General features: G+C 40.3%; 1 protein-coding gene across 6 annotated transcripts in view; it reads right to left on the reverse strand.

Annotated features, from left to right (window-relative positions):
* Positions 1-13,072, reverse strand: part of kif21a (kinesin family member 21A) — a 37,879-nt gene that overhangs the window by 22,567 nt on the left and 2,240 nt on the right. For all 6 annotated transcript variants that reach the window (XM_053884997.1, XM_053884998.1, XM_053884994.1 and 3 more), the window contains exon 2: positions 1,579-1,801. In XM_053884997.1, coding sequence (XP_053740972.1) covers positions 1,579-1,801 — 223 coding nt within the window. The remainder of the gene's footprint in view (positions 1-1,578; positions 1,802-13,072) is intronic.

A 13,072-nucleotide genomic window follows, 5' to 3' on the forward strand; every position in this document is an offset into this window, starting at 1 on the left:
AAAAAATTGTCCTGAAATTGTGGGCCTGCACAGGAGACTGGATGAGAGAGGGAACAGGTGTTTGTCAATGACAATCCGTGTTGAAGAGTATGTCACATCCCCAAAATTAACACTGCTCACCATCGAGCATCCATTAATCTCTAACACGCAACACACAAGTGGGACAGCCACAGGTGATTTAAAAAAAAAACAATTGATTTTACCAAATACTGTCTAGGAGAGCACTCTTTTCCAGCTCAGAGTGCAATACATTATAATTGCCAGTGTCATTGTTGATGTTATAATCACTGTCTGTTACTCCACAACAGCCAGTCTGCCAGGAGGCGCAGTCATTATTCACTTCCAAATGAAACATTCACACGTTTCACATTTGCTACATCATGCTAACAAGCATACACTACATGAGACTAACCACACCTTTTCTTCTACAACAGACAGCTCCATTTAAGAGACAGCCATTTTACATTGGTAGCAGTATCTACAGCTCAAGAAAATTCTCTCCTCCTTCCAGTGTACTACAGTAAATAAACTCAACTTTTAGGGAATGAGATGGGATTTGTGATTTAGTTTTTATTAGTAACCCCAAATCTTTGTGGGTCGCTCTAAATCAAGATTAGAGGCTATAAATGTGTGTGCAAAAGTAGGTCACCAGTGACAGGAGCCATGGAGATGTGTAGTAATGTGAACACATTAAAGATAGATACTGTAGCTGCCTGAGCGAGTGTTTCACTTCAATGCTTCATGCTTCTCAGTCACTAAGCAACCGGGAAGAAGGAAAGGCAGGGAGGCTGTGAGGCCCAGTCTGCCATGTCGTTTCAATTTTGTGGAAATAAATCAGTGGAAAAGAGCCAACTCCACGACTAATTCAAGTTTTAATGACCACAAAACTACGTTTTTGTAGTGAGCATACAAAATCATTTACTGTATTTAACAAATTCTTTGCTTCTGTGTAGAATTTTGATCCGCTTCTGTGAAAAGCAAAAACTAAAAACAATACTAATTTCTAATAGGAACACATACACTTTCCAGCACGACTTTTGTGGAGACCCTCAGCTGCTACAGCAGCTAGTCTGTTTGCACTGGACCTGGGTTATGAACTTCATATTATGGGTGCGTACCAGGCTGTGCTACCATTTCCATCGGGCCCCATAAGACCTTTATAGGATTATAAAAGCCTGAGCTCTGCGTGACAGAAAAACAAGCACTTGAGAAATTCATAAACAATAACACATGACTATGCAAGGCACACAAAACTAAACTCTTTTGAAAGAAAATTTCAATTCAATAACGTAAAACTATTACTGGTGCTATTACTTTACACCTCAGAAGCGTGGTTAATGTTCCTATACACAGCTGTGTTCAAATTTGATTTAATGGCGAGTCAAGTGTGATGGATAAGGATTTAAAATATTAACAACGCTACCAGTACCTGTAAAGAGTCGGTAACAATTTATTAAAGAAGAGAGAGGCATGATCTCTTCATATCCATCGATTCTGTCTGCCTCACTAAATACACCCGGGACTCGCCAGCAGCTAGGATGCAGTGAGTGGTGCAGCAGTTGTTGAACAAAGACTTGCCTGTCCGTATGCAAAGATGGTGGCATTGTAGCCCTCGAAACACCCCTCAATCAGCTTCTCCGTACAGGTGCTGTAGATGGATTCCTGCTGAGAGTCCATGTCGAAGATGTAATCGTAGGTGAAAGCCTTGTCCTTCCCCAGGATCACCTGAGGCTCCCCAGGCATCACATATGTACAGATGTGGCATCCTTCGATTTTCTCTTTGGCCAGCTGAGGGCGAACCCTGCATCAAAGACATCAAACAATCACCACAGTGCCAACAAATGTTTGAAAATACATACATATGTATTATGTATGTAAATAAATACATACATACAACACAGTAAGAATGAATCATGAACAAAGTGCAGATGCCACACAGATAGAATGTACCAGATTCACATCACACTTAGAATGACCTGGGACACTGCGAAGTGACCTGTCACCTGGCCCTGCCTTTCAAGCTTTGACTAGCAGCCAAGAAACACAGAGTGACTTCCCCTAGCACCCATCAATGACATGCATCTGCTCTAGAGCACATCTTTGGATGGCAAGTGAGTGGGCTCACCATCTCATTTGGCTGAGCAGAAACCGCACACCCTAATGCACTTAAAGAGGGCATAAATTACTACTGAAAAACAAGACAATATACAATAGTCGTTGTCACTGGACATTTGTGTGTCAGTCTTCTATTCACTGTAAATAATTTATTGCCTTCAAACAGGATGTAATAGCTGTTTAAAGACCTGCATGGTCACATAAGGAGATCAATGAGACCAGTGATGTGTAATAACCCTGGGTTACTTCACACTGCCATATTACATAATAATCATCATGGTCCTAATAGTCATTAATAGCTGGTTGGTCACACATAGCAACAACAGAAGCTAATGCTAATGATCTTTCATCCGACATCCCGACATGACAAATGAGTGCAGAAAGAAAGTGTCCTCCCTATGGGTTTTGTGCGTCTTATTCCCAGCGTCACATGCAGTTAAACTAACAGAGGTTGAATATTTGCCAGCTTAACACAAACACTTTAGTGACACAGTGAGAGAGAAATAAAGAACAAAGTGACAGTGTTTAGTCAGGGAGGATGATAACAGCCAGTACGACCCACAGACTGTGACATTCACAGACAAAGTAACAGGAAACACCACTGTCTGGTGGTTATTCAAATTGTCGATGAATGAATCTGTATCCCAAAATGCAGCGGATAAAGCAGCAGGAACTTTATGTTCAACCCCTGGAAATCAGACCTGTATTTTCTATCTAGTGTTTAAATCATCTACAATCTCCGCAGTACTAGATTATTATTCCAACTAGATTAGGAATAATAATTGGAAAAAAAAATATCTAAAGTTGATGAATGTAAAAATAACCAAAAGAGGAAACTATTTGCAAAATCAATGACTGGAAATAAAAACTCTCTAAAAGGACATGAACACCAAAGTGAATTAAAAGATCTAAATATAAATAAATGTCAAAACAAACTCTTTTAAGTCTATTTACAGCAGTTGGGGCCATGTCAAGCTTAAAGCAGGTTTCCACTTCAGTCCTTTAGTTTGCACTTGAAATGGTGCAGTAAATGTACTGCAAAGTAAAGGACGGAGCGGGGGCCACATATGGCCCTTCGCCTGAATATGATGCTGCCCTGATACAGTCAGATACAATTACAAAACAAATTCTAAGGTACTACTTGGTAGATCATTCAATAGCAGTTTAATTGTAAAATTAACTATTATATGGGAGTGTCATGTAGCTCACTTATATCAAAGCAGTCTTTCTCATAATAAATAGATGGAACATATGTCAAAAATACTTTTACTGATATAAGATGATTTTTACCCATTCAAGAATCTTTACATGACAACATTTACATACATAAACATATGACTTGGCATGAAGACCCAAACTTACAGCCTTACTTACTTAAATCTCTTTTCTAGTTGTGCAATATTGCAGAAAACTTAAAGTAACAAAACTCAAATTTACCCATAACTGCTACATTTCATACCCTCCTACTTATTATTATTTTTTCTATATGATTTCCTGCGACTAGTATGAAATTCACAAAAGAAAACAAACTAAAAACAACAGCAACAATCATCTATGGGTATCATGGCATTTGTCAAGCAACCATGCCAACATTGGCACATCACACACCACATTGGACACAGAGGTGGTCCGTGCAAAGACACAGTCCAGGTGTAGCCAAGTGCTTGGAATAGCACGTCCTGCGGGGTCCATACTGTACATGCAGAGTGCACATCTAATGAGTCACTTGACAATATGGTGATTTTATTAGACAACACAACAAGCAAACAACTTGTATTTCCTGTAGGCGCCCACTGTCTCGATAGAAATTTGTGGAAAAAACAAAAAACAAACGTATCATTTCACACAAAAACAATGCATTGCGCAGATATACTGCATATATTCCCTATTGTTGTGGTAAACAAGCAAAGCAAAGGAGAATCAGCACCTGAAAGAGGCCCTGTCAATCTCTTGGGCCTGGACTGGATAAGGGCGTCATTGTGCCCCCAAGTTCAGCAGAAACAATGCTGTGAACCAAACACAGAGACGCCATTGTACGGGCCAGTGTAACACTGTATCCTAGCACTGAGGCCAAAGCCACGGCTGCAGGATTACACGCCTGAAAAGAGAAGTAGGAGAAGCCATCCCAGGCAGATCTTGCAATTGCGCTTTCAACTTCTCACAAGTTCTATCAACTAGTGCTCCAAAAGTAGGGCTAAGCTGCATGAGCATATTTTTGATATTTTTGTATTGTTTTTTCATGCAAGAATGTTCTTACGCACATCCCTTTTACAAGTGAGAAAATGGCTACTGTAGTTTATTGGCTTTTAATAGCCTGTTTTACCCCCATAAGGACCGCATGTTGACATAAAGCTCATTTGCACAGCAGGTGTAGGTACTGTTACACATATTTTAAGTAGAATGCCCCTTCCTTTCTGATTGACTGATTGGGCCATAAAACTGGACTGGAGGAACCTTTTCAGTTTGGAATGATATTCTTCCAGAACACAGACCTTGAAACCTTTTTAGCACCAACCCCAGAAGAGGGTTTCTGTGTGAGACCTTATTATTTAAATGAATTAAACAGGACTGGGCTGTTGGATCAGAAGCAGAGCCCAGAAAATTGAACAAGCAGGAAAGTACATGATGATTAAAGAAAAACAAAACATAAGTGAGATCGTCAAAGATAGGTGAATTTTAAGGAAAACTGCCTTTGAGCCTCTAAAAGACATGTTGGATAAATGCCTCACAAAATGGTAACTTCTGTATTAATGTGGCCTGAAAGGAAAATCCCTCATTTAAATAGTAAAAAAATGAATATGACACTACAATACACTTGTACACTATTGTCTGATCCATTTATCCAAGAGAATAAAAGCCTTCCTAGTTTGGGAATCAATTACCATGTGTGACAAAAATTCATGTAAATGATCCAAAGAAAAAAAAAAAACAATGGTCTTGTATATCTAATCCTATGATGCGAACATAAAGGCGGGGTTGGCTTTGCCCCAAACAAGCCTTGATGAGCCGTGTAATCCTCTCCATTTATATGCTCAAATAAACCCCATATTGAAATTAGGGGAACTCTTTGATATTTGCTTTGATATTTTTGTCTTTTCATCAGTATGTTAGCATTTCTTCCAGACAGCAGAATCAATTTGACTACCCCTCGTCCCCATTCACAGCTTTTATAACAAGCATTTTACAAGAAATCAACAACAAAGCAACACACTGAATTTGTCCTGGAACATTACACAGGCTGTCTGGTATAACAACCTCAAGTGCCTGTGGAAGTGAGCGTGATGCGTTATGGGCACTGCAGGACAAGAACAATGCTGAGGAATGTGGGTTGGGCTAGCTGAAAGCACCATTGAGCAGTTGCCGTTTTGCTGATGTTAAATTTTCCAAAGGTCATGTGATCTACCTGCAGTATCATTTTAGTGGAGGTAATGAACGCATGACGTAAGGACACTGCTTGGCAGTCTTCAAATGTATTTCTGGGACACCCAGCTGGAATGTTCACACGTAGGACTCAAGACCATCTGGATGGCCTTTAGTCAATGCTAAATTAAACACTTGGATATGACTCAACTCCAACCTGCCACAACTAGTGATGAAATCTTATTAAATCAACAACCAGCTATGAAGATATTCACAGTACTTTCATGAATATATAAAGAAAGCAACACAAAGGAGGGAGATAATATGGATGGATATTTGGTAGAATATTTATTCTACATGAAAAGATCATTACAATGGTATTCCACTTCCAACTTTATTTTAGAAATAATTTACCACAGTTAGTGCAGCTCTTTTATTAAATTAAAATAAAACATAAAACCAGTTGTTCTACTGGCTATATATTGTATATAATATATATCTATATTGACACATACTGTAACAGCAACACTAGCAATACATCCTTCTTATAAGTGTAGTAGGTTCACATCTATTCATGTTTATCAGAGAGGCAGATAAAAAAACCCAGCTGTCTAGCTATTCTTAGGGATCTGAATTTTAGCCATAAGGTTGAGTGACCCATGTCAAGGGTCATGTGAAGTTGGGGTTAAAGTTTACATGGGAGAGTCTGGTTGTCTGGCTGATCGTGGGCTAACTGCTATCCAGTAACAGGGTGGAACAGAAATATAAATCCACATTCCACAGTCTCTCAGAAAATCTGTACATTTGTAGTTAAGTTAAAATCTCGAGTGCCACAAAAACCAGCCCCATTATTTATTTGATTTACCAAACATTTCAGTGGCGAATTATTTTGCATTATCTCATGTCAGATGTACATTATTTTCATAATGATTCTGTTTTTGTTTATTGTTTTTTTAACAGAGGTGATGTTTCAACTTCATATATTTGACTGTTTTCATGAAAAAATGCATGCACGTTTTGATGCAAGGGACCACTAAGGTTATGCTGAGGAAACAAATGCCAACACGATTCAGATTCAGATTCAGATTCTGATTCCAGCTCAGGAGAGTGCAGCATTGCCTCAAACAACACCCAGCAGCAGACACCCTCAGATACTAGCCAGTCTGTGGGTTGCATTCTTAAATGAAACATTTAAGTACACATGTATTGGGTCCATTGTAATGCATGCAGCTGGAGTTCACGCTGCCTTGATCAGTCCGCTGATGTCACACACAAATCTGAGTGGTGTATCCTTTACTGAACCAGAGTTAAACACAAAAATCACTATTTATTGCTTGGGCAGATTCCAATGATGAACACAATGAAAACACTGCTCCATCAATAAGCAAGTCACCGTGAGTTGTTGGTAAAGTGAGATAGTCAAACATGGTTTGATATCTCATATCTAAAAGGACAACCCACTTCCATGTGAACCCATGTCAAGCCAAACTTGAGCATTTAATTTCAATGATTTAGTTCCTTAGAAGGAAACATACAAATAGAAACATTGTAATTCTTAAAACATAGTGAATATTCTAAACACATAGATTAAAAGAAGGAGCTCAAATGGCAAATGTCCTGGCTAAGGATGCACCGATCCGACTTTATGGTCCCCATACCAGTACTTAGACTTTGGGTATGGGCCAATCCGATTCGATATCCGTGTTAGTATTGCCCTTCTTGCCATGCTGTGGGATAACACTGGTCATGCACTGAGTAAAAGGCAAACATAGCTTCATATGGAATGACAAACTTGGTATTTATTTAAGCAAAGTGTTTACCAAATGTTGCCGGCATTTTGCACATGCCGCATGACGTTGTTGCAGTTGTCGGTGTAGAGAGGGTGAAATGTTTCCACAGCTGAGTTGAGTATCTGCTTCTGTCATGTTATCATTCTGTGAGACGTCAACGTGAGCACTTAAAAGCTAATGTTGGGTTCCTGAATCTGCCCTTTTTCCACTGATGCCTGATCCCACGTTAAGAGGGTGGATCGAGTTGATACCAGGATCGGTGCATCCATAGTCACGTGCATTAGATGATCTAGATCACTGGTGTCAAACCGGAGTAACGGCCATAGTCACCAGGGAGTGGACGTCTGATTTTGTTACATCCTTTATTCTGTCCAAAAATGTGGTTTTCGCTACCACCCACAGTCATATAGCATTGTATCAAAATCAAGATTTTTGGTATGGATATCAAGATGTAAAATTCTGCCTTACTGCTGTATCACAATTTTGTCTACACCTCTTCTACAGAAACAATACTCTTCCCATCATCTGGCTGTGAGACACAAACGTGCTCAGACTGAAAGGAGACAAATCCAGGGCTGCTATTAAGCTGCAGGAACTTGATTTAATTCCAATGAGGCATCTACGGACCGCTAGACTGACACACTGTACTCTGCACGACATAAAGAGAGCGTAACCATGGCGACCGTGATAGAAGCAAAGAATTAAAACCATAATCCGATCTCAGCAGGTTGCATTGGAGGCCTGGCCCAGTGAAGGATGCCAAGAGGAGGAGCATGAGCGAGTTGAGCATCCTGCTCAGCAGCATGTCGCACCCCAAAGAATTTGCCACAACAGGCCCAGCTTTACCTGATCAAAAGGCTCTCAGTTTTCAATCGATACACTGCCTTGCCAAATCGTCAACAACATCAGCACTTTTGTCAGTATATATTTTCAAGCACTTAAATTATATGGCAACAAACACATCCCCAATGGCATCTGCATGAGGAGCCAAGCACCCTGACAGTGCTCCAGCTTTTTAAATATTCGAAGATTATGAAGTTTTCATGAGGGCAGGTTCTGAAGTCAAAGGAAGATTTTGACATCTGCCATGACATTCTGCCGAACAGTCTAGTAATTACATGGTGAAAGAACAATCAACACGTGTTTAACGGCCCTGAGGGCGTATTCACTGTAATTATTTTTCATAATTACCTCAACATAAACAGGTTGGTTTGGCAACAGACAGTCAGTGCACAAATCTAATCCTCACACAAGTACAAACATGCTTTTCTCTACACACATAGTGTGTGAATAGTCCAACGGCTGACATCTGCAGGCTTAGTAGAAAGTCATATTACAGTGAAAGCAGCAGGAAAATAGCTGAGATCTGCCATTGACTTCATGATGATGTATGGATGTAACTTTCATAAGACAGTTCATTGGAAGCACTGAAAGTTTTGTCAAAACATGAAGAAGGACAAAGGTCCCAAAAGTTATTTGCTCCAGGTTTCCACAGAAAGTGAAGATGTGAGAGCCCTACATGCTTTGTCACCTTTGTTTGATCATCCAAACGTTCTTAACAGAACTGGAAAGTCAACATCACCTCAATCAACATTCACATCATGTCTATTTGTCTGTTTCCATGTCACAGGTTTAACAACTGACTTAACAAAACTTCTGAAGTTCAACATGAATGGAACACCTCCAAATAACAGCTGCTTCCATTTCCACACAAATTATGACAACTCCAATCGCTTGTATATACTGCTCTGGATCAATCAATTATTTCCTAGTCAATGTTTAGCTTTCACTATAAAACAACAGTGGTGCATGAGCATTATAACATCATCAAAGTCGGCCTACTGTTTACAATCACGCGCTGCAAGTAAAAATTTTACTACTTTAAATAGTACATTGCAATGGAGAAGCTACACTCAATTAAAAAGTTAAGGCATCTATGTGGAAAAAATATTGTCCTATTATGAAGCCTGGTGCTCATGCAACCACCATTTAATACTGCACTTTTATTGCCCAGGAGAAAAATCGGTAAAAAACAACGGTAGCCAATCAGCGTACCCCAACAAAACAACATTCTATCTTCAGCTCTAATCCATGTGACTTTCTGTAGCTGACTTGTGTGCAAAGGTCACTGTTCTAAGAAGTTATAATAAACCAGTTGAGCAGGAAATTTCCGCACCTTGTTCAATCACAACCAAACATGTTATTACCTCCTTTTCCTTCTCATATTCAGATCAATTTAGCCTGTCACTTAGAGATGTGGCTTTTCTGCTTCCTGCGGGTCAAGGGTTGGAGAGCATTGAGCGGTTGGATATGAAATGAGAGGAAAAGGTTAGGGAACAGGCTGAGATGGTCAGAGATCATCAGGAGCTGTCAACATGGGGCAGAAAAAACGTCAACTCAACCGGGGTCAACATTGGAGGGAACGCACCCTTTTCCTCATCATGGAGGCACATAAACACCTGATGAATATGTGAAACAATTAATTCTACTTCAGAGAGAAATATGTATTTGTTTTCGAAGAACCAAACTTCCAGTACCATAACGCACGTATACAAATAGGCTGCTGATAAAAACACTAACCTAAAAAACCTGTACCAAAAGAAATGTATTACGATTACACTGGTCCCCAATAATCTACAGACACCAGAGGAAACAAAAAACAAGACAGACACAAAAGTCTAACTAAACTAGATGCATCTAAATAACTTTATGTAAATAAATTGTGTAAAAACATCCCTGAAAATGTGAGGAAAAAGTGGATGTTTATGATCATATGCAGTCTTCAAGGCAACCAGATAGCAGATAATGGGTGAGGTAAACATGGCAGTGAGGTCGAGCAGAAGTCACTCCATGAACAGTTAACCATTTGCCGGGTAGAAGATTTGAGTTTAACTGCCAGCAAGAGACCTAGCAACAAGCCAGCGTTTAACCAGAGAGCAGTTTTTACACCTGCAGATAAAGGTCTAATTACTGGGAACACACTATGAATATGCAAATTTATGCAGCAGCTGCAGGTAGCTGACAGGTGTTCAAAGTTATTTACATATTCTGCAGCCTCACTCCAAGCCAAATAAATTGAAAATCTAATGGAGACAATTGTCATCTGAGAAACGCCAACCCAAAACATCCCTAGTCCTTTTGGAAACATGCCAAAACAAACTGATTCATCAGCATACCAAAGATCGTGCAGCAGCACAGTAGCATTCCATTTATATACTTATTATTTAAAATGTAATTAAACCATTTGAGTGTTAGCTGAACAAATACGCTTCACAAGCTTCAGATATTACACTAAGATGAAATCACCATCATAAATTCAGCCAGTGTGGTCTTCGAGCTCACAGGGGGAATCAACAATCTCATTTTCATGGTTGACTGAGGCACCTGAACTGATGCTCAGGTACTCAGGTCCCGCTTCTATCATGCCTCAGTGATGCCACTTCACTATTCCCCATTCCCAACCAACAAACAACTATTGCTAAAATTCCCCATAAGGTGCCTCTTTTTTCCTATTGTCATCGTGACTGTGACGACAAGCTGACATGTGACCATCAGTCCTATTTGCGATGATCTGCTGGCAGTTTGATGACTGACATAAAGTTATGTCTACATCCTATTTGTAGAGCCACTTCCGGATTTAGCCCTTCACCGTTTTAGCTGAGCCCTTATCTGGAAAGATTGGACCAGAGCAGAAGCAGTGAGAGCGAACATGAGGGATGAAGAATCTGTGAAGACCAGCACGGACAGACAGAAGCAGCACAACGGCACATTGACAAGGGTGTGGCGTTCTTGTACTCTGTAATCACAGCCCATTTATTTCACACAACAAGCTTGTTTTCGTCAACGAGGGGGGTTCGCTTCCTGTCCTAAACATACCCACATGTGGTATGTGCCAGTCCCTGCATCAATGCAGATGTAGAAATATGCTGACTCCTCCGAGGTTGTGACAAAGATAACCCAGGTCTTTCTGCTATGCCGTGCCAAGTCAGAATCTATTTTGGTGCAGCTTGAGTTTATAGGCTCAGCTTAGTCCCATCTTGGAATGAAGAGCCCTCTATTCAGAAATGGAGTCATGATGACCAAAAAAAATATGTTTTACATTTTTGTCTTACAGTACAGCCATTCAACAGCACTTTGTCAAATCCAGCTGTCATGGATGAAAATAGTGCATTGGTGGGTGAAAAACAGGGGATTCAAGCCTTATAAAGCTGGTGAGAGGCCAGACACTAGAATGCTGCTTTGTTCCATCGGTTGGCTGAGCAGAAAGGTGCAAAGTCAACCTTCACTGTTGGCAAAGAAGAGTTGTTTCGTGTGATGGAACTCAAAGCTTGCAGGGCCTAAATTGGGTCTGAGTTAAGATTACTTTAGTTTGGTCTGCTGAGTGGAGGCATCTTAATAGATGAATCCTAACATGGTAATCCACGAGAAAAGCCTGATCTCCATGCCGTGCAGCCAGCAGGATGGTCTGACAGTCTGTATCATTGTGTCACCCTGTATGCATTGCATCGTCAGTACACTGTCATGCTCTAAAATGAGGACTTTGGGCCTTTTCACATTAAATCCAATTTATGGCAGGCAAGTGATGGTCAGTCTGCAACACGTAACAGTTACATGGCAAGAAGCTACGGGCGAAAAGAATCCTGTTCAGTATCTCAACAAAATCTGTGAAAGCCCACCCAGGTCAGTTGCTTTGTATGACACAATATGAAGCTGGAAGACCGACTCCTGACACAACTACTTGGTTCACAGCATGTGAAGCAGCAAGTTTATAGAAGTTTTGGACTGATGGGAACACAGTAATACTTCAAGCTCCAAAAAATATACATGGATAACTGACTATACCTACATTGTGGTAGAACATGGCCAATAAGCTATACCTTATACAGCTAGAATAGGCTATGCATATTTGGTAAGGCTCCTTCATATACACTATAACAGCGATATCCGTTTAGAGAGTCAAGTCACTCTATATCTTGGGGCGGCCAAATAAGTTATAGGTTGATAATGGGCTCTGTACATTATCAAACATCCCTAAACATCCACCCAAATTCTAATTGTAGATGGTCATTCAGTAATATTGAATATCTGCTTGAAACACAAGCTCAAGTTAACAGGATTTTTCCTGCAGCGTTAACCCTGCCACTTGTAAATAGCCACAACAAGCTCAGACTGAGACTTGTTCCAGCATGCCTCTTTGTCATCCTATTAATGCAGGCCTCCGACTTAAGCCCTGAGATGGTTTAATATCATTAGCAGTCATGATTATCTGCTGAGCAACATCATTAACAAGTCCTAGCAGGAGAAAATCAGTGGTGTTCTCTCTTGGCCCCTTTGTTACAGCCAGTATTCACACCTGCGCTTAAAAACCATGTCTAAATACTAGTATTTGGCTTGGTTTTGAAAACAAGGAGCAAGATCATACACACTGCTTGCAGCACTGGCTCTAGTGGCAGGTTGAACAAGTCCTAGGCTCCACCTGAGGCCTCAGCTGAATGTACGCCTTCAACCTAAGACAAACTATTATGATGTCACTGAGCAAATAACCTGCAGTACAAAGTTGCATAACTCTTTCCAGAGAGTGCAAAAGTAAACACTCACAATGGATGAAGCACATGCAGAAAACACAAGCTCAGGGATTTTTGAAAGACGAGGAAGGCCTCTGTCAAGATAAGCTGGGCTCTTGCACTGGTTAAACAACCACCAGTAAATCTCAGTGGTCCTTAAAGCTGTCTTGCTGAAAACAATCTGGAGAAGGAGATCAGGCTTCAATGGCACCTTCAAATAGCTAGTTTCAGAGATAAGACTTC

This window comes from Synchiropus splendidus, chromosome 14 (genome assembly GCF_027744825.2).
Source record: "Synchiropus splendidus isolate RoL2022-P1 chromosome 14, RoL_Sspl_1.0, whole genome shotgun sequence".
Taxonomy (NCBI): domain Eukaryota; kingdom Metazoa; phylum Chordata; class Actinopteri; order Syngnathiformes; family Callionymidae; genus Synchiropus; species Synchiropus splendidus.